Below are 22,239 nucleotides of genomic sequence, written 5' to 3'. Positions count from 1 at the left end.
TGGCATGGAGGGTAATCAATGAAGAAATCCGACAGAAAATGTGGCAATACTAACTTGCCCCATTTAATAGAACAGGTTTCAATTAATAATTTAGATGAATTCCAGAACTGTGAAGCCTTCCAGTTAAAATTATTATCCTGAATGGTTGTTAAAAGATTTCTGATTTTTCATATCCATTACCTGCAATATTTTAGCAAGGGTAAATATCTTGAAAACTTAATAAAACCTTGGATGTATCTGTTAGAACTTGCACTCAGCTTTGAGAAATTTTCATTTTCTGCCAGAATTTTGAAACATGATGCAGTTGCAACCAACCACTAAAGCCCTGTTTACATTCCAGAAACTTCAACTGCTGTAATTAACCCAGCCCAGTTGCTTAATGTAATAAATAACAGAGGTCAGCCTTGGTTGTGTAAATTCTGATGAACTCCTGCCACATTACAGTTTTACACAAATACAAAAAGATGTTGTTAGTTGTTTCTTCTCTGAAGGACTTAGCGAGATAAAGAAAAAGAAACACTTCCCAACAACTTGCAAGGTAAGAGCTGAAAGGAAAGGATAAGCTGGAGCCTGGCTGTGGGGGACTTGCTGTTCCAAGGCCCTCCTAAGGTGGGACTGCTGATAGCAAGGGCTCTGCACTAGACAAAAGCCCAGGGCTGCACTTCTGTTCCCTGCAGGAGTTTCAGCTCCACACTGAAGCAAGAATCTCATCTCTGTGTGATTAAATACTTGGTATCACTACAAAGAAAGCTGATAGAGATGTAGTGTTATTAAACTGTTACAAAATGTAACATCATGCATTCTGAGAATTCCATTTAATTATTAATTTCTGTATTTATATTAATTGTATCTGAACATTTTACTGCTGAGAGGAATTTCTAAGACCAAAGCCTTTAACACTAACCTGAAAAAACCCCCAAACCTGTAGATGCCAGAATTCTCCCCATCAAGCAGTAGGGCCTCAGTATATGATTTTATGCCAAGCTAAGACCATCTAGTGACCAGCTGTCCCTGCTGGGGTGAGGCTGCTCCCAGCCATGTCCAGCATCTGCTCAACTCCCCAGTAACCTGGTTCAGTGAGAAAAGCAGGTAGAAAACAACCTCTCCAACCAAGTCCTAAGAGCCAGCAGAGATGCAAAGGCAATGTAAGAGATACATGACTGATGATGGCAAGAAGAGAGTTAAAGAGCTCCTTTTGACTGGGCACTAAACAGGCAATGGTTCCAGTACCAGCAGAAATATATGAAAACCTACATGGAAGTCCATCTGCCACCACAGCTAGCTACTGTTGGCAGCTAAGCTAAACCAGCAGAAAAGATTAAAAAAAAAAAAAAAATCTTCCAGGTTAATAGGAAGAAAATCCACAGTGGAGAGTTCATTCTGTCTAAAAAGAACAAATACAAGTGAAGACAGAATTTGCTCTGGAACCACAACCTGGAAATGCTTAGACATTTATCAAGAGACCTTGCAAGCCCCCTCTTGAAATATTTAATAAACAAGGCTAAAAGTACTCCATAAGGCTGGAACAGAACTGTAACAAGATGTTTCTGCTGGACAGGTTAATGTATCATATGCAAAGGACAAAATACAATAATGTAATCCACTGCCTCTCTCCTTCACTAAAGAGTAATCCCCTCTTTACTCCATTTTCTGGTTTTGAACTCTGTATTCCCTTTAAGCTGTCATTTCCCATTTCCAGTTCTCAGAGCATTATGCTTTTTTGTTATCATCAAGAGAGCAGTGTATTTTAAAACCTTGTCTTTAACAAGGCTGCACATGCACAGCTTTTAAATAGATCTAAATTATAACTTCTGGAGTAACTCTACTTCTCTTTCCCACCTCACCAGGTATCTGTCCCCACAATCTGTCACAAAGTTTGGAGACAGGCACTTGTATACAACAGGAGGGTTAATCAATACACAATTCAGGCAAAATCTGGTACTACAAAAAATGATCAATTTTCTGCTAGATCAGCTGTTTGACACATCTGATTGTGCAACAGCAGAAGCATTACAGCCAGCAAAGGAGAAGGGGAAAGAAATGCAGCTGAACATGTAGGACTTCACAGCCCTGACTCCAGCTACAGACTTGCTTTATCTATCACAATATAAAGAAAGAAGTGCCAGTGATGACTTTCAGCTCTGCTTTCATTCCAGCCTAGCCCTGTCTAAATGCTTGCTAACAAAGCTCCACACTTCCTGCACCCAACTGGTGTATTCCTGTCTTCTTCTCTTACACCAGTTCTGGCAGTCCACCAAGCTGTTCCAGCACACTGAGCTAGCAGAAAACTGTTCATGTTTTATGGTTCAGTTAGTTTCCTGCCAGCTTAGGTATAGAAGGAAGTGGATAAAACTGCTGCACTGAGCAGTTTGACCAGCTTAGGCTGCTTTGAAACCACCACGTTACCTAGACCAATTCAAAGGCTGTGTTAAGACCTGTGTTAAAGATTAAACAATGCATGGTTTAGTTCAGCTTAAACTGAATTGCAATTGAATTATAGCAATTAAACTGCTTATACCAAAACAAGAATGTTCATGAAGAGGTCTGCATCAGGCTAATTTGTATTAAAGCAATTAAATTTATTTCCCTACAACTTTCTTTAGACACAGCCTCACATGAGCTGCACAAACCATTGCTGGGTAAGCAGGTTACAGTCTTGCAGCACATCCGCTGCTCCAGGTCAAGTCTGAAGTTGTACAGTGCCACAGACTGATCTCCTGTACAGGCTTCTCACACATCAAAAAACCCAAACAAAGCACAAGGAGCTGTGTGCTCCCCACCAGGTTTGCCTAGATAGGGTCAACTTCCTCAGCCATATCCTCTGCAAACACACAAAGCAAAACTCTGCACAAGCTGATTGCTACAAGTGGAGGCAAGGCTGCCACCATCCCACCAGCTGAGAACTTTGCTGCACTTTTTCTGGCTTGCACAGAGCAGAATAACAGTTTTGAAATCCTGGTTTGTGACTTCTCTGCTGCAGAAATACTGCACAGAACCATCAGAGAAGCTTGCTTTAACCCAAATAACAGTAGTCCAGAAAGATTCATTACAGCAGACCTGTAACGTGGCCAGCTCTTGGAGATGACACTTATGATTCTCTTTTCTATGAGAAAATCTATTTTCAACTATTGTAAAGTTCTATCACTAATTTACAGATTAGGTTGAATATACAACAAAGAGAAATGGTTTACAGGTAAGTCTAAAGAGTTCTTTATATCCCACATTCTTCACTGGAAAAAATATAAGCCTGTGAGGGCTTGGGGTGGGTGGTTGTTACTCTTGTTCTTGGAGTGGTGCTGGCAGTGGTTTTATCAACATACATGCTAAATTTAACAAACCAACTAAGGCAAATCAGTATCTAGTTAAATAAATACCAATTCCCTTATTATTACAGTGATTCAACACTTGCTAAGTTTTATCTCTACTATGGTGATACAGAATTGCCATTTACATCACTCCCACTGGTATTTAAAGCACTAGGAGAACATCCATGAATGGACCAGTGGCTTCCACACAATGACAGCTTGGGTCAACCTAAACCAGCACCGTGGTGAGAATGGCTTTGGCATCAACTGGTTCAGGGAACTGCAACAACAGTGAACAGTATGAAAACACAAGTCTCTTTCTGCCAGGTTAAATCCCTCTGAATGGACCAGTTCTAACTGTTAAGAGCCCACAATGCATGGGAAGTTGCAAGATGGTGTGTGAGAAGGTTGGGACATGACAGACTGACCTTTTCAATAACTATGACATTAAATCAGCTCGCTGTCCTAAGAAACTTCATCTCAACCCTACCAAACAAAAAGCAAAAATTTTCCTGTGGGCTTAATTCACTAAAACAACATATCCTGAGGTCAGGGCAGCACTAGAACTACCATGAGGAAATGGAAACCTTTTGTACGGCCCATACACCTGTTTGTGGCTGATTAAAGCACCAGAACTAAAATGCGAACATCTACATAAGTAGATACCAGATTTTTAAGTGTTTTTAGACATTAATTACGTCAGAATGACATAAATAATGGTTTAGCTCAGTTAAGGCATGCAGAACTCTTATTAGTACTAGAAAGCGGGCCAGTGTTTCTAAGGAGGAATAAAGATGAGATTTCATGGGCAGCTAGATGTATCTGATAACCCCCACTGTCTGTTACACCAAGTTCTTATGTTATCAAACTCTTTCACAAACAAACTGGTCACTACAAGAGCAGAAAAATGCTTCAGCTGTTAAGTTGGTTAGAAAGTTCAAGTGGCTGGGATGTGACAAGCACCACAACGGAAGTAAGTGGTGGAGTGCAGAGCTGGGAGCTTACTCTGGTCAGTAGCAATCATTGAAGTAACAAAAACATTTACTTTCTACTGGCTTAGAAAACTGAAATACAAAGAGAAGTAAATATTGAAAGCAGTCCAGTGGTGGAGACTGACATACAAGATCAGGAGACAAGGGAGAAAAAGAGAGGGAGAAGAGACAAAAGGAGCAAGTGTGTCTCTTCTGAGGTGTCAGATCACATGTACTACCTCACCTAACCATACCATGAGAACTGAAACAAGAAATTTACAGTCTGTTAGTACAAATAAGACCTGGATCCAATTTTATAACCATGTTATCCAGCCAAGCTTCCTCATTAAAGAGCATGCAGATGATCTGTGCCATGCCTTCAAGACAATCCCACCTGCACATCCACATCCAGAGTTAACCAGACTTGTGAGCCCTGCTGTAGAAATGTGAAGAGTAACTAGACATGTGCCAGAACTTTAAAAGAATGGTAATAACTACTGCTGCTGTTTTAGAGAAATGGCTTTCAGGTAAACTCAGCTGCAAAATCAGTTGCAAATACAAAAAGAGATGGACAGGCATGAATGTCCATGAAATACATACTGCTCAGGAGACTAATTACTGTGGAAACAGAAATGCTACTGTGATTCTTTATTCTTAGAGAAAAAAAGAATTCAAGTAGGAAGTACTACCTTAATAGTTTTGCTTCTACTAGTACTTTCTCCTGCCAATCTAGAAGTGCCACTTTAAAGGAAGCCATGGTATATGATACAAGAGATTGCTGGTTTTTGGTAATTTAACCTTAGTTATTCATACACCTGAAATAATACTGAAATATTTGTGTGTGTAGATTTGATATATAATGAAAACCAAGGAAAAAATTAAAACACTTCCTAATATACAGTAGTCATTGTAAAAAATACAATGAATCTTGAGTCTTCATTCAAGAGTAGCTTCATGGTAGATCAGACAGCTTCACTACCCTGGTTTACAGATAATTGTGTTGTAGAATCTAATTGAAATATTCCTCTTACCTTTGGATCGAGTGGAGATGTCCATCCCCTCCACCACCTCCTGCTCTGCCTTTATTTCCTCTTCAGCCAAGCTGCAGGATTCAAAAAGGTGAATTAGAACACTTTATGGACCATATTAATCCCATGATTTACTTCTACCCATTAAGTTCAACCCAACACTGTCAAACACAACTACATTAAAATTTGTGATGGAATGAAAGGTTTGCTGTTTGCCAGAGCATACATTGATCAAACCACAGAGAAAACAATCCAGGTACACACATATGCTGCAAGTTACCAAGCACAAAAGTTACATTTTTGTACCAAAGACAGTCTTGTAACATGTACTAAAGATTATGGCAATGTATTTATGAACTGTGTGTGTGTGACAGACAAACAGGAATTTTGTTCCTTGAAGCTTCTAATCTCAGATAAACCATGTGGACAGATGCCTGCCAACATTTAAATGCTCATCAGCATTTGTGAACAGATTAGCTGAAGTAACAGACTTAGCAACACAAAACAACTTTCAAAATTAGAAGGTAAAATGTAATTTTAAAATTATTTATTTAATGGCTTTTAAGGATTTTAGAACTAGAGTGTATAACAGAAAACTGAAAATTTATAATTTATTGGCAATACAATTCCAATTATTAATCATAAAGAGTAAACACTACAGAGTTGTTACTATTCAATCCTACACAGTCAGTTTTCATTTGCTCCAGGCAGAATTAAATTCTTACAAAGTACATCTGACTTTCTGATATTCTACTTGTGATATTCTATAGAGATGCCATTCACAAAAACAACTCAATCAATTTGGCTTGTTAAGTCACTTTGGGGAAAGAAGATGGAAGGGAGAGCAAAAATGAACAAAAATTAACACAGAGTTACAGAGCAGTTTTGGAGATGTGACTATCCTAGATGAAAGGTAAAAGAAAACACACAATGTTGAAGCAAACCCAAATTCAAAATGATGGATAAATGGGGTTCTGGAGCTTCAGGCAGGTGTTGCAGAGTGCACCAGAGCACAACACGAGAGATGTAGATCCTCTCCTGTACTGAAACAGTTTACCACTCAGTCAGTTTGCAGATCATGAATTTCTGCTGCTATGGCTGAGGTTCCATTCAGCCACCCCAGTCCCAGGACAGGGCCAAGAGGGCAGCTGGAACCTTTGCTTTAGCCACTGTGTATAAATCTGCCTGAGACATCTCATCAGAGCTCGGAAACAACACTGAGGACTTGGTTACATTTATACCAGAGAAACTCTTCAGCCTGACAAACAATTTATATTAGCAGGAGTTTTGTTACGGGTATAAGTTAAAAGAGATTCCTAAACAAAGTAAAACTTAACAGCAGAAGGATTTTTTTAGTTTGCTATTTGACAAAACTACTTTTAATCAACTATGAGGTACTGGGGGATTGGGTTGCAATTCCTTTCACAGTTTAAACAGTACAGTTATGTCAGCAGAAATTTTACATACAAATTAACCAAGTTCAATGTATGAAAAACCCAAAGCTGAGAAGTTCCACAAATGCCAGAAATCATTATTCTTTGTCATTTGGATACAGAAATAGTTTACAAAATAAGCTCTTTAAAGTCACAAAACACTGAAGGGAAGTTCTATTCTACCAGCATCTACCTCCCAACTCATGGACTATTCTGATCATTTCAGGAGCAAGGCAAGGCATCCCTGTGACCAGAATTATGGTAAATGTGTAGCACAGTTGACTGTAACACAATGCTTCTCAGACTTATTTTGCATGGGCAGATTAAATGCACAACACAGCCAACCATATTACAATGCTCACACATTTACTATGCATGGGCAGATCAATTATCCTGCACATTTGTTACACCCTTTCCCAGGGGCCTCAGCAAAGAGGAGCTGGCAGTGGCCTGCAGACACCAAAACATTTCATGCACCACTTGCCTTTGCCCATTCCTCTCCTAAGCAAAGGGAAGGGATGGGCTCATGGGTTGAGTTCATTGTTCTCTTCCAATGCTGCACTGGAGTTTTTTTCTTCCCCTTGCTCTTTATAAAATCCTATTTCAATATCACCAAACTGTAACAAACCCCATATTTTTAAAACATCGTGTATATATAATCAATAACACATTCAGGTAAATATGTATTCATATCCAGTAAATCTGGAAGACTGGAGTAATCTGGCAGTGCACACTAACTGCTTCTAAAATACAGGTCCAGTTTCAGACACAGACTAGGACATACAAGGTTTTACAAGACTCAGGTTGAACATTCGTGCTCAATTTACACAGGCTGCTACTAAAAGGAATGGTTTCCCCAATCCAGAACTTCTTGTCCCAGAAATCATGTCCATTTTATCCAAATCAGTTCTGGAATGTAACTCACTGTGCAGCTGGGCATGCAGAAAATGGGAAAGAACCACACAGGGAGAAAAAGGGCACCACCCTTTTAGCAGCTCACATTTAAGTTACATTAAAACCATCATAATATTCCAGACTCATCCAAATCTATCAGGTCATTTTGTTTAAAACACAACCACAGGGGAACGTGGTACAACATGAAAGATACAGTAGATGGTACAAATCAGTATTACAATGCAGAGAGTTGTGAAGAATCCTGGTTGAGAAATGGGAGTGATGGATCAATACGGCAACACCATAGCAGGAACTGTTCCTACTGCCCTGACCAAAGCAGGGAGGAGACGTTTCAGACTGACTGAGGATGTTTAGTGCCCCTGGGCCCAAACCCAGCACTGCAGGGGGTTACAGGGCAGAACTCCTACCTATTATTACAGCATAGCAGGGTTTTTCAGCTCAGAATATGTCCCACTCATATAAAGAGCATAATTTAGGAAACTGAGTGTGCTTCCTCCATCACCCTTTAAAGTGTTCTTGCAATAGTGCTATAAACAAGAGATTCTTCAGAAAAACCTGTAAGGCGAACAAAGTATCTTGAAAAACCTTGATACAAATAATCATAGAATGATACAATGGCTTGGACCTTAAAGATGATCCGCCTCTAAACTGCTGCCATGGGCAGGGATGCAAACATCACATAAAGAATGCCTGAAAACAGCCTTCCCAAAGATTTTAAGTATAAATAAGCAGTCAAAACTGCATTCTCCACTTGATACCAAGGTTCTCCACTTTCCTCAGCAATGGAGGAGCACATTCCCTATTTGCACATATGCACTGTGTGCATCACTCACACAAAATCCAGCAATTACCTACTACCTATGAAACCTGAGCCTCAGAGTAACAGACGTCTCCATATTCTCTGCAATTAATTAATCTTTTAAGGGCACAAATATTTAAGCATATAAGAAAACCACAGAGACGGTTCAGAAAAAAAAACAAAACCCAGTGTTGGTGGGGAACAGCTGGACAAAAGTGTGTTAGACATAGCTATGAAAGACACTGAACACTTACAGCTCTTCAAAAGCATTTCCCATTGCTTTATTTGCTGTTAATGTTTAATGACTTCCACAACATGACATTGTTTGAAGGTTGGCAGTGATGACTGTAGTGGTCATCTTTGAGATTCAAGTTCATAAATACATACCAGCAATACATAGCAAGTTTACAGTAACTTTTCTAAAGCAGACATCTTTTCATCCTCTATCAATACAAGGAAAATTCAGAAAATGCTTTGAAAAGCACAAACTTCCAAATGCAGGTATTAACAAAAAATTTCCAATTAAATAATTCAAGAAAAAACAGGTTCTTAAGCAGTTACCTCACTATTACCCACAACAAAATAGAAAGGAAAATTAAGACCAGCAGCAAAATAATTTAAAAAAAGTATCTCATTCCATGGAAACAATAACTGTGTGGTCAAGTAGACTATTCTAGAGAGTTTTATTTAGAGAATTCATTTTTGTAGGGCTCAGAGCAGCTATTTCACCCAGCATGTATTACTGTCATGCATGTATGAATGGGATGCTCTGAGGCTGCAGATCAGAAATGATACTGAAATATACTCAATTAAGTACCTAAATGAATACAACAAATAGCTTATGAAATTCTGAAAGCTGCTCTTATTTCCTTTTTAAGATGAATGAACACAGAGGAAAACATTTTAAGAATACAACTGAAATACAAGCTTTGCCAGTTTCCCTGTCAAATGACCAGAAAACCAATTAATCATTTAAAACTTCCCTACTCATATTGACAAAACTTGCAACAACAACAACAACAGAAGTTTGTTTCCTAAAATGTTTAGCTAATTTGTTTGATACAAACTAGTTTAGCGTGTCTGAATGAGGGTAGAAGGGGTGGAGATTATTCCTTTGGGGAGAGTTGGGCACAGAAAGAAAAAAAAATAAGGACTGCAAACATACAGGATTTATTGATACTTAGGTAAAAATGGAAAAATAACTTAGCTGCCTAATTTTTAAATATGTTCTCTACCAAGCTAAAGAGAGGATGGGGTTTTTTTAATATAAAATTTCACATTCCTGAATTATATACTGACTTTCCTGACTTTAGGAAAATCGTTCCTTTACTAATAGTAGTACTTACCTGAGAAAATGTACATACACAAGAATATATAAAGCTGCTCTAATCCACAGTAACTACAAAGAGCAATTAAAAGTTGCAGATGAACTACTGCACCTTGACATTTAACCAAGAAAAACTGACAGATATGGAAAACCACTCGGAACAGCTAATGTCCACATACACAATCTAGATCTACATCAGGGAATAACACATGAATTTCAGATCAAGAACTACATATTTCTGGAATTCATTTTTCCTTTTAAGTAACAGAAAACAAAACAAAACCCAAAAAAAAAAACTGATTAAAGACTATAAGCACTAAAACTGAATTTCATCTTTAAGATAATTCCTGTTTCTCATGCATCACATTTGTGAGCAGCAATTCTAAATAATGATTCCAAAAAAACTGCATTCAATAAAAACTTAAAACCAAAAACCACTATTTGCATGCCATTGCTGAATAAATAGCAGCTTTGTATGAGCACTCACCTATAACAGTCTCTTACTCATCGGTAGCTATGCTATTTATGCAGGGCTCTTAAAATGGCGTCTGCCAGCACTGCACTGCCTCACTCCTGCTCTGGAGCTAAAATGGTAGCACTTTGTTCAATACCAGCAGCTCCTGTTTACACAGCAGGGCAAGATTCAAAGCCAGCACCTAAATATCAGAAATGGTAAAGAAGGACCAAAGGACACCTGACATCCGGACGTTTAACTAAAAAGGCACAAGATAGGGAGATTTGTGAAGTCACAGGTTACTAAGGAAATCACTCACTTTTAGCTTCACCCTCCAGTGTGAGCACCTTATATTTTACATTTCCTTTTGCAGAATTCCCTGCAAAATGCTCCATGTGTATTAAGCAAATAACACTCTGTATTAGGTAATTAACATACACAAAAGGCTTGTTCAGATATCTCTGTACAGCAGTGTTTAAGCTGGTTACCTGTGATAACAAGCAAAGTAACTATTTTTTATTTAAAGAACATTTTGGTTCTTTTTAAAAGCTTACTCTTATTCAGTGTCCATTCAAAATAGCTGCACAAAAGAGAAAAATCAGGGGAGGGAGGGGGATCCTTGGTATTACACATTCATATTTATGTTTATAAGCTATCAACTGAGGCCCAAGCCAGGCAGCCAAATAGCTACAGATTTCAGATGCTAGAAATATAATTTGAGAACAATCATGCTTGAAAATAAAGGTTTTTATCAGCTGAATGAAGAATGTTAACATCCTGTTACAGCATGGTTTTAATCTCACAGTGTGAAATACAGATGCTCTGACAACAGGCAGTAAAGGGTTAACATGAGAATGACAGACAACTACCAAATGCATGAAACTCACTTCCTATGTAGCTATGGCTAAATCAGTCTTTAACCCATGAGTACAAGACATGTTTATTAACAAATGTATTTAAATTACTTTCTAAATACAATTTAAAGGGCCAAGCCTGATGGCCTACTGTGCTGGATTCCAGTGTGCAGACCCCTCAAAGCCAGTGTACTACCACAAAGGGGTTTGCAGACAATAACCAAGTAAATCAAACCTAGTCTAACAGGCTTAAAGTCACTCTAATGGGATTCATGTGCCCATGGGAAAAATACTGAGGATCCACAAATAACAAAATTTGAAAAGTGCCCTCAACTCCATTTTACATGGGCAAAAGTTTTGTTCATCTTTCAAGATACTTAGGAAATTCAAATTAACACCCTAAATTTCAGACAGAGCAGAGCTTTTACTGAGATTTATCTCCCTTTAACCAATTATGCTGGAGTACTACCACCACTATGGAAAAGTGACCACCAGTTATCACGTTTCAGCTACTGGATCCATAAGGCCAGTAGCTGAAAAGTGACACAATACAATCCACTGGAAAACAAGGCAGAACAGGAGAAACAAAACAACAAAACCAGAAACAACAACAAAAACCTCAAGCAAAAGTGGTATCACAAAATGGAAGACAGCTCAGGAAGAAGAGCCAGTTGAAGCTTGTGGACATGATATGAAGGGCTAAATTTGTAATGTAATCTATGTGTTTCTGCTTTTTGAGCACGAAGTTCCTTTTATTACATGCTCCTTTAGTAGCAATGTAGGTTTTCTGCTACATTTCAATACTCCTACCTACTGTGAGGTGGGGGGGGGGGGGGTGTGACTCTTACATTTTGGGTGGTTTATACTCTGCATTTTTTTCATTCCCAATATGTTAAGTAGTGTCATTTGTTTAAAGAAATTACTCAGCTTTTCCCTAGCACTACGTAGCTTCCAAGTAAAACAGTTTGCCTGCAAAGAATGAAAAAGGCATGTAGCTTTTTAAAAGCTACTGTTTTCACCATGATTTATAATCCAGATCACTCCTTTGTTTTCCCCCCACTGCATTCTTTGTCCAGTTAATTACAAAAGTAACTGGATGTTGGCACTAAATAATAATGGCTAATCATATTCATCCTGGGCAATTCAAATTACTCTCTAGTAGCCAGAAAACTTACAGCGCAATTATACGATTAGCTGCTAGTTATAATCAGAATAATGGCCATTTGCTCCAAGCTGAATAAACCTCAGCTGCATTGCTTCATACATGTCCTGTCTAATTGTGATTGTAACAAGATCCAGGCCAGTAAAATCTTGGGGAGGAGAAAGCATACGTGCTTTTTCCCTGCATCTGTCACTTAAACAAAACCCCACATTCCATCTGTCCTGAACAGAAAAAAAACAGCTTATTATGCAACCTAGGGAAGTGAGTGATAACACCGTATCTTGACAAAGCACCAAAATATAGATATACATGAAATCTTTCAGCTTGGCTGAAATTGCTTTAGTTAGACGGAACAAAGATGGCAGAATTTTCCAGAAGGCCTTTCTCAGCCCTGCCACTGCAATTGTCAATCTTTAACCTGCCTGCTGCAGCAATTGGCTCCGGCGCTGGCGGAGCAGCGCCATTGGGCTGAGCCGAGGCACAACGCTGCTGTCTCTACCTTGCCTCAGACATCTTGCTGCAATGCAGACATTTGTTTTTTGTGAACTATAAAAGAATTATACCCGAGTGGTTGAAAATAGTGAACTTTAACAGACTCACGAGGCTCTGTTTCATTACATGCACGAGGGCAGCTCACACAAATGCTCTTCACTGTCAGCAGCGTGCCTGGAGGTGCAGATTTGAAACAGATCCTGGTTTAACAAAACCTGTGGGAGCCATTTTAATACAAGCTTTCTGATTGCAGATCACCTACCCCTGCTTCCTCACATTAAACAAATATTATGTTGTTCACTCTTAAAGAGTGAAAGTAAACTGCTAGCATGTATAAACTACTACTAGGAAAACTGTGTCCTAATGTAATTTCTGTTTTTCAGCAACTGAAAAACAAAAACCAGAATAACTTCTTAGCTGTGTCAGCACTTTTGTATGTGCTGAAAAACACATTAAAATTGCATACAGAAATACTATCACATGAAATTCAGTGGTACCCCAGGAGTATTTCAGGTTTCAAATTGAACTAGACATTCTTATAATCTAATCCTAGGGGACTGGGGGGGGAGGGGGGGGGAAAACATGGAGGTGGGGGGAAGGAAAGCTTTTAACCAAAGTGAAATATTCAAAATAAGATACATTGGTAAACAAGCAACCAGAGGTAACTTGATATGTTAAAGAATACATGGCAAGGGTCTATGAGAGTTTGCATGCACTGTGCCTCAGCAGTCATTTGAAATGCCAGACTAGCTTTCAGTTCTTTCCTAAAATAATAAATGTGTATGGACTGTTAAAACAAGTGCAAAAATTATATAAAAAGCACAAAAGAGCATCCTTCCTCTGCTTTTGTAAAAGCCGTGATCACTGAAAAACAGCTTGTTCAGACAAGCATCCAGGCGCTACAATTAAAATCTTTATAAAGAGCACAAAATGTTTCTAAATTAGTTATAAATCAAGCAAGCTTGTCTGAGGTTACACTTTGTATAGTATCAGAAACATATGCTCATTAAGTATTATTTACTTTACTTCATAAGGTCACTTCATTGCTGAGCACTAGCACTTTCATCACACCCAAAAAGCTCAAGAACAGTGAAAATGCACTTTATCCTGCAAACATGGTAATTAATGATGTAGGAACAAACAGCAAGTACAACATTTTTCACTGTCCTAAGGTAAACAGGAAGTAAAAGCTTCAAAATTTAGAGGTAATTTATCAGAAAAACAGTACATTCTAACAGAGCAGTTTACAAGTCCCTTAAAATGGACGCTAAGCAAATCTGATCTTTTACATAACTAACCACTAACATCACTTCATCTACTGCACTAACTGACCCAGCAAAAACAAAATGTTTGGAAAACTATTAAAAATGTTCAGAGAGTAGCATGCTGCTTACTTACCAACTGTTCAAGCACCCATCTCATTTTTCCAGTTAGGAAGATACAACAGGCTGGCAGATTTGGGAATTGATCAGAAAGGAATTTCTTGAAATAATTACGTAGCATTAAACCAAAAGTTAAAAAAAATGAAAGGGAAAAAAACCCCAAGAACGAACAACATGTACTACTGTCATGAACCACACATGATTTTATATCTTCTGGACTCCACAACACAGAACTGTGGCTGATACAATGTAAAACAAAAAGGCACAGATAAAAGTTGCATTAGTCTGTTTGAACTATGCAAAACAAGAAAGCTAACAGTTCAAAAACATTTTCCATAAAGCATCAGATTTGTAAATAGATGCACTGCTGCGTTTTACTGAGCAGCACTCCATTTCCAAAATCTGCAGCATAAAAACTCCCTTTTAAAGGAACAAAATATTAACCATACATTGTCCCTCCGAAAGAGAAAAGCGTTGTATTAATTACTCCTGCAAGAAAAAAGGTTCAAGAATCATTTTAAGTTAAGATAAGCTGCATAAAAAACATGATGCAACAGCACACCACCACCTAGGCCCAATATCTACAATCTGCCATTAGCACTTTTTGCTGATGCCTAGGTTTTTAAAAATCCCGTATTTTCTCGGAGATAACTTATCTTAGCTGTTCCATTCACGGTTTAGAAAGGTAAACTTGCCTGTTCCTCTGTCTGCCATTATCCCTGCTTGACTCCCTGTAGGGCAGTTAAATGCATCTGCTCCCTAGCTTCCATTTTCTATCCAGCAGGCATGTGACACAACAGACAATAGTGCTGGCAAACTGCACAGAGACAGAAACCTCCTTTGGAACACCAGGATCTTGATAAACTCTACAAACACCATCCTCCTGTGAAGAAGCAGGCATGCCAAGGCTTTGCCAGACTGTAAAATAAAGCTGTGGCTAATGGCTACTAACCATGTGACCCAAGAAAGCAAATTTAAACAGTTCCAACTTAATATAAGTGCTGTGGTGTGAGTTTTGCACGAGAAATCACAGAGAATCACACTCTCAACCCACAACTCATAGGTCTTAGAGAAAAAGCAATGTAAAAAGCAAGGCTTACCTCTGTGGATGCATTGTTAACACAGTGTTATGTCAATACTTATAAAACATGGAGGACAGGCTCTCAGTACTCGGGCAGGGAGGGCTTGGCACTTGGGCTTGATGATCTGTCTTCCCCATGAAAGCCGCCCCCGGATTGGCTGCCCCGGCAAATCCGCATGTAAAGCGCCAGGGGATTGGCCGAGACACTTCCTGAGCGATTATCTTTGTGCGGCTCGGGGAGCAGGAGCCATCCCGGGCTCGGAGCAGGCCGTCGCGCTAGGCCCGGCTCCGCTCGCCGCCGCCCGGGCCGCGCCGCCCCGGGCCCGGCCGCGCTCTGCCCGCCTTGGGGCAGCGCCCGCACGCCGCCGGCCCCGGCCAGTGTGGCCCAGGCTGCCGTTTGCTGAAGGCACGGGGTGTTGGGAACCCGAAGGAGGCAGAGTTCGCCCAGGTCTCAGGAGCTGTTCTTTTGTTTGCACGGAAAGCGAAATTTCGCTTTGCTGGTGCTCTGCTGGGCCGAGCAAGCGAGGCCACAGGCGGAGAACCGAACTTACCGAAAGTGCACGCGACCAGGAGTGACTGAAATTAATATCTCAGGATTCAGAGAAGGGTTCTCCTGCTCCAGGATTTCAATATATTAACATGCAGCAGAGCAACCAAGTACCCAGGGCTTGATTTCTTTAGATATCACGATATGCTGAGTCTTAATAGGAAAAAGAAGCCTTAAACAGCAACATTCATGTCTCCTTTCCCCCAAAACCATTCCAGAATGGAAATTGCTTTATCACAGAGCATTGCTACCACTTGGTGCAGGCCCTCCTTGTGTATAAAACACTGCAGAGCAAAACTAAAAATATCCATGTCACCCCAGAGGCTGAGATCTCCATTCCCCCTCAGCCCCCACCTTTCGGCCTGCTCGGGGCTGTTACACAGAACTGACTTCCTCAGGAGCGGCTGCAACTGCAGCTTCCTGTCCGTTAACCCTGTCGCACTTGGTGCTTTTTGCCATCAGCACAGGCCCTGAAAACACGGATTTCCCTACCAGTTATCTGCACCCCCCCACACAGAAACATCCACCTAGCTTTTCTGATGTTTTCGCTTTACCTTTTCATCTCCTGCTAAAATGCTGCGGGTGAAACAAAATTAAAAAAACGGAGTCTAAGCAACCGGTTTGGTCTTGGGCCACTTGCCAAGTTTTTGATTAAAAAATGTGATTCCGTTCTTTTGGCTAATGCAGTGAAAGTGGGAGGATTTATCGCTATGCCAAGAAGGAAGTCTTAACTCCACATGAAGGTCTTAAAGGTTAAATTTTTAGAGAGCCTCCAACAAGCCTTTATATTATTTTTCAAAATTTTGCATCTCTGTTGCATAGCTCTGTATCATCATTTTGTAGCCATGAAGATTGCAATGGAAATTGCAGATGAAAGGGTGATTCTAAAACATATCAAATAATTATTTATTAAACAAAAGCAAAAAAAAAAAAAAAATCCAAAACAAAGCAGGGTGTAGAGGAAGACGCTTAACATTGAAACAATAATTATTAAAGAATGAGATAGAATAACCAAAGAAAAATAAACATTCTTCCAGTACAACATGCAGGATCTCAGACTGTGCAAAACCAACCATAAAAAGCTCTCTTCCTTGAATCTACAACAGTTGCAAACAGAATATGCACATCACGTTTACTCGAGTGCTTATAATCCCAGAAACAATCACCACAAAAAAAACCTGGTGCCCTCCCTTACCTCCATACAGCACCTCTCACGAAATAACTACCACACCACACAAACCTCTCTGCCTGAGAGCCGATGTGACTCATAACTGTGCCACTCAGTAAAATTAGTCATCCTGCTCTGCATTGTCCCATACTGCATTCAGATTCTTCCTTGAGATAGCATTGTCACAGGGAACTGCCACAGCAGCCCTGTGCTGACACTCCTGTGGCTCTGCATTTCAGGCTGCAACAACAGATTAACATCCCAGAGTACAAATTATCATCTCATAAGGAATTCTGGAATCCCTGCTGGAGGCATTTTCTGTTTTTAGATTTGGCAACGTTTTTCAGGGCAGGGAGCAGGAAGGCTCTTGGATACACTGACCATTTGTTCTGTTTTAGGAATGTAGCAGAAACTGGGGAGGGTGCTGCTATAAAGGGAATCATACAGCCCACTACAGCAGCAGGAACACACTGGAAATTCATGACATTCAGTGAGCACTTGCATCAGTTTCAACAGTTCAAGCCATTCAAGATAGATTTCTTTTTAATGGAACACCTAAAGGCCTGTGTTGCTCAGAGATATCACCCCCAACACACAAACATCCAAATTTTGATTCCTCGATTCCTCTAAGCAGTAAATGTGAGGATTGTCAGTCATTAGCATTTATTCTCATTGTGTGACTGCTCTACTCTAATATTATTCTCTTAAAAAAAAAAAAAAGAAAGAAAGAAAAAACATAATCCCAATGAAGAACAGCATGAGAACAAAACTAAATACACAGAATTTGTCAATGCTTTGTGCTAACCCAGACCCGACTCCCGGAATGTTGTAATGCTGATGGTGCCTGGGAACGCTGCCAAGCTGACTTACTTGGGCCTATCAGACAGAATAAGCACGGTGGAGAGAGGCAGCAGCAGCCTTAGGAAAGGCCTAAGGCCCCTCTCCTCTCGATTCAAGGAAGCTGTGGCCCAAACGCAAAAGAAAAATTTGTAAACCTACAGTCATTAGCAGGAGCAAAACCATAGTAAACACATCATGTAGAGCATAGATATTCAGCCACTCAGCTACCCTGCTGAAAAAGACAAAAGAATCTGTCAGGAATCAAAGGGGAAGCTTGAAATATATTTCACTTTATTCTCTTGTCCACATGCTTTTTTTTTTGCAGCAGGAGGTACAAGCCTAGTATAACACACAGGTACATCTGGAAAATTTAGATTTTTGTATTAAGTCACCATGATTGCATGTCTTTTACATAGGAATAATGATTGATTATTTGTTTTGTTTTGTTTTGTTTTTGTTTTTTGGGTTTTTTGTTGTTTTTGTTTTTGGTGTTTTTTTGTTTTTTTGTGGAGGAAGAGAAGGAAAGGTAAAGAAAACAAACAAGCAAAAAGAGCATGAGAGGAGAAGCTTTATTGAAGCAGAAAAGAGGGCAGAGATCAGATTAGCTTGTATTTGTCCTTTTCAATTCTTTGGAGATATTAAGGGAAAACAGGGCTCTGAGTCAGGGAGAAAAAAAGGCTAAACAAAGAAACCAAAGGAAAGATGGAAAACAAATTCAATCAAAAGGAAATTAAAGGACAGTAATGTTAAAAGTATAACCCATTACACAAGTCTTTGCAAAGAACCGTGCCCACTGTGTAGCATCTCCAGGAAGCATCACAGAGCTAAAAGGGACTATACTACATAATGTATACCAGAGCCTCCAAATTAAACAAATACCAGGAAGGAAAATGTCTGCCTGTATGACAGAAGCAGGGGTTGATATTTACTCCAACAGTGAGTGAATCATCACTGACAGAGAAGGAACATTAAGTGATGGACAAAAGATGGAGCATTTTGAACAGATCCACAAAAGGGAAGTGTCATATTTTTCAAGTATAATAAATAAATAGATGAAAACAGGGGAAAGAAAATGTATTAAGAGGGTGTGGCTCAATCCAGTATTTCCAAGTCATTGGCTGATAACCTGATTTCTAGAGTAAGAACATAAAACATTGTCATTCGGTGTCCTGGAAATAAAAAACTCTTCAACTTTTTCCTCTTTATCATGAATCTGACAAAGTATCAGTAACCGCTTGAAGACAAGTAGACTGCTGTCTAGTACAGAATCCAACAATAAATGTCTGTGAAAACAGTTCCTCAATTTTTAAAAGTAGACTGGATTCTAAAATTAGTGGCCTGTCAAAGAAGGTTGGTAATTTTGTAAAATATTAGAAGCTACAGGAGAAGATATCTCTGCACAGCAGATCCCTGGTTTGCCTGTGAGCTTAAAAGGCTTTGCATGCATTGGTCTTTCTGAAGAGCAGCTATCAGTACTTCGGGCTGACATTACTGGTTCTGGATTAAAATGGTCACTCATTGTCTACAGATTAAAACCTGGTTCCGTTTGTAACATACACTGAATATCTGCTGCATCATCAAAGTGTCTCTTGATGGCCTTTTTTAGTGTGCTCTGCAATTGCTTCATGTACATTTCTTTCCAAAGGAAATCTCCATTCATGTCCAATCATCTGCAAAAAATACCTGGGGAGAAAAAAAGCATCTTTGAGCCCTTTAACAGCTGTAGCTTTTTTAAAGTGCTACAGCCTATGTTTTCTTAAGGCATAAGCCCATTTCATCACTTTCACCCATACTTTGAACCAGTCTCTCCACAAGTAAACAGCTGGGTTGTTGGATATTCTGTATAAATGGAATTTTCATTATTATGTATTTAAATTTTATGTTCTATATTAAAGGTATAATAGATACCATTGCTTTCATATTTTATATGCAGACAAATTCTTTTGTAGTTACCCAGAAAGCAGCTGTGAGACACGTGCAGACATGGTGCACATCAGGCCTGAAGCACAGCCACTGTGCAGGTGAATGAGTGGATTTGTCAGCCCTGCTTTGTGATGAGTCCAGCTCTGCACAAGTGAACTCTGTGCCATGGCAATATAAATACTCTGCATGAGTATTTACATGAGTCTTCTTGAAAGAAGTTTGTACTTCACCAAGTGATTCTAATTGCCAAGTGTGAGACATCTTGTATATAGCACTTGCTATATACATAGGGTACTTCTAAAGGGAACAGAAGGAAGTCACTGTTGATAGCGAGGAATTATTCAGGACTACATAATGCTAAACTGCAATCCTATTACTATGATTTCTTTATTGATTTTTTCGTATTCAGTTGGTTAGCAATAATCAGATGACATGACTTCTTTCATGTCTTGTTTGTTATTACTGTTGTTTTAGTTTGGGGTTTTTTAATTAAATCTGATCATGTCCCAGAAGCTAAAGCTCATACCAAAGATGTCAAGTGACAGAATTAAAAGGATAAAGTTATTACATTAATTTTTCCTACACAACCCACTGATTCAGAATATATCACTTTCACTTTTAACCACCTTCATGTTCCTCCACAGTTTGGCTTCAGCTTCAAGGCTCTGCATATTCACACTTTTTTCCTCTCTATGTGCTATTCCAATTGCTATTTCATCTCAGTTTTGTGGTTTACCTCTCACCAGAAAAAAGTCCTTTTTTTCTCCACCACAAGTTTCTTTTCTTTTTCAGTCAGACTTACTGGCTTAAGCATCTTGCCCTTCCTTCCAGCCACAGCACTCAGCTGCACTTTTAGCAGAACTGTCTGTACTGTGACACTGAGAACAGTGAATCAAAGATTTATTGTGTTGACTTCAGCCAGGAAAGGCTCCAGTTCACACCAGTTCACAGCACTGCTGCTGGAGCTGTTGTCATGGCAGGACTGGGAGCACGCATGAGCAGCTCCACGTAATTGAAACAACCACTACCACCAAGAGAAGTTTCTGTGAAACTACGTGATCAAGCACTACTTCCATCTTTTCATCACATTTGTGGTATTAACTAGGTTTTCTTCATGTCTTAATGACGCTGTAGATCTGACTTTTTGGCTCTTCAAGAATGAAAAAAGCCTTTGAATAGAATCATGTCCCTGTAAAGAAGCAACATGTTTTCCAGCTGTGGCTTTGCCTTCCAAAGCCAGGTGAAAGCCTTGCCTGTAATTAGCACACACATTAATTAGCATGTACATAAACTGTTGAATTCATTCTACCACATTTACAGATTGTTATTTTCCTTGCACTGCTGCACTTACAGCCAATGTTTACTGAGTTCCCCTTATCAGGTGACAAAAATGAGGACATTCCTGAGCTAAAGCCACTGTAAAGTTGTTTTCAACAGTTGTTTCATTTTGCTTACTGTAAAGAAATGCACACCCACATGAAAGAAAGTGGCTTTTCACCCATTCTGAAAAAGCAGAACAAATCATGCTCTATTTAACCTACTTGCCTTTAACAATCAAATCCAAGTATGTGTTAATTATGTACATAAGTCTTAAGTATGTCACTAGTCTGCAAGTTTTATTATTAAAGGCCACAATATCCTCATATTACCTTAGAGTGGACAGATGTCAGTTGAGGGGAGTCAAAAGTGAGCCTGTATGCAACATTTCAACCACACAAAGAGCACAGACACTTGGAGTTGCTTACATGTGTATGCATTTGTTCAGGAAAAATTAGGTCTTGATAGACACTACAGAATACCACCAGCATTTCAAATAATACCCAAAAAATGACCTTTTTTTCTGATGGCCCAAAACCCAGCAAAGGGATTTTGATAGACAAATGCTACACTGTCTTAAGAACAGAGCAGCATGTCTTAAGGTAGGGCTCATTTGAAGCAGAAACTTCAAATGCATCTGCCTGTATAATTTAGCATATAAAAAACTGGTCCTCTGTAACTCATGTATAAAATTTAAAAATTCTCTTTAATATTGCTTCTATTTGCAAACATTTATAAAACAAATACAATTCTTTATAAAGTAAGCTCCTCATTCCTGCTTGTTCCAAGCTCATTCTTTTACTTTAAAAATGTTACCTACACCTGTTTTTATATTTTGTTTTTAAGTTTAAAAGATTTTGAAAGTTTACATGATTGTCAAACATCTAAATATTAATCTTTTGTACAGTTTTTATAAGCACTTGAAAACAATGTGAATTATTTAAAGAAGAAACAAGTTCTAGTGCAGAATGACCAGCTTTGTTCTGTGACAAATTTCAGACCTACAAATTGTTCTGTGTTTGTTCTCAAAGAGCAATTTCTACAATTTGAGCCCTGGACTGAAGATCTCTGTAGGTTTGTGTAGAGTGTATCTTATGTTCTCCACATACTTCTGCATGCAATTTATTGAGTTGGGATCATGGTCTTGACTTGGATGTTTCTATATGATAGACACTTAAAAATAAATCTCTTTATACACACAAAAAGGACATTTATACCAAATAGGACAGACAATTAGCAAA

At 39.1% G+C, this 22,239-nt stretch overlaps 1 protein-coding gene across 12 annotated transcripts in view; it reads right to left on the bottom strand.

Annotated features, from left to right (window-relative positions):
• ZMYND8 (zinc finger MYND-type containing 8) overlaps nt 1–17,177 on the bottom strand; it is a 57,620-nt gene extending 40,443 nt beyond the window's left edge. For 4 of the 12 annotated variants that reach the window (XM_056507397.1, XM_056507398.1, XM_056507403.1 and 1 more), the window contains exons 1-2: nt 16,946–17,145; nt 5,308–5,378 (exon numbers count right to left, since the gene is read on the bottom strand). In XM_056507397.1, the coding sequence (XP_056363372.1) occupies nt 5,308–5,378; nt 16,946–17,019 (145 nt within the window). In that variant the 5' untranslated portion in view covers nt 17,020–17,145. Of the gene's footprint in view, nt 1–5,307; nt 5,379–14,138; nt 14,552–15,222; nt 15,510–16,945 lie in introns of those variants that run through there. The other 8 variants (XR_008841968.1, XM_056507402.1, XM_056507405.1 and 5 more) reach the window with 6 other exon arrangements.
• Between the last annotated feature and the right edge of the window lie 5,062 nt (nt 17,178–22,239).

Source organism: Oenanthe melanoleuca, chromosome 20 (assembly GCF_029582105.1).
Source record: "Oenanthe melanoleuca isolate GR-GAL-2019-014 chromosome 20, OMel1.0, whole genome shotgun sequence".
Lineage (NCBI taxonomy): Eukaryota > Metazoa > Chordata > Aves > Passeriformes > Muscicapidae > Oenanthe > Oenanthe melanoleuca.
Note: the sequence above shows the minus strand (reverse complement) of the source record. Positions and strands in the feature narration are given on the sequence as shown.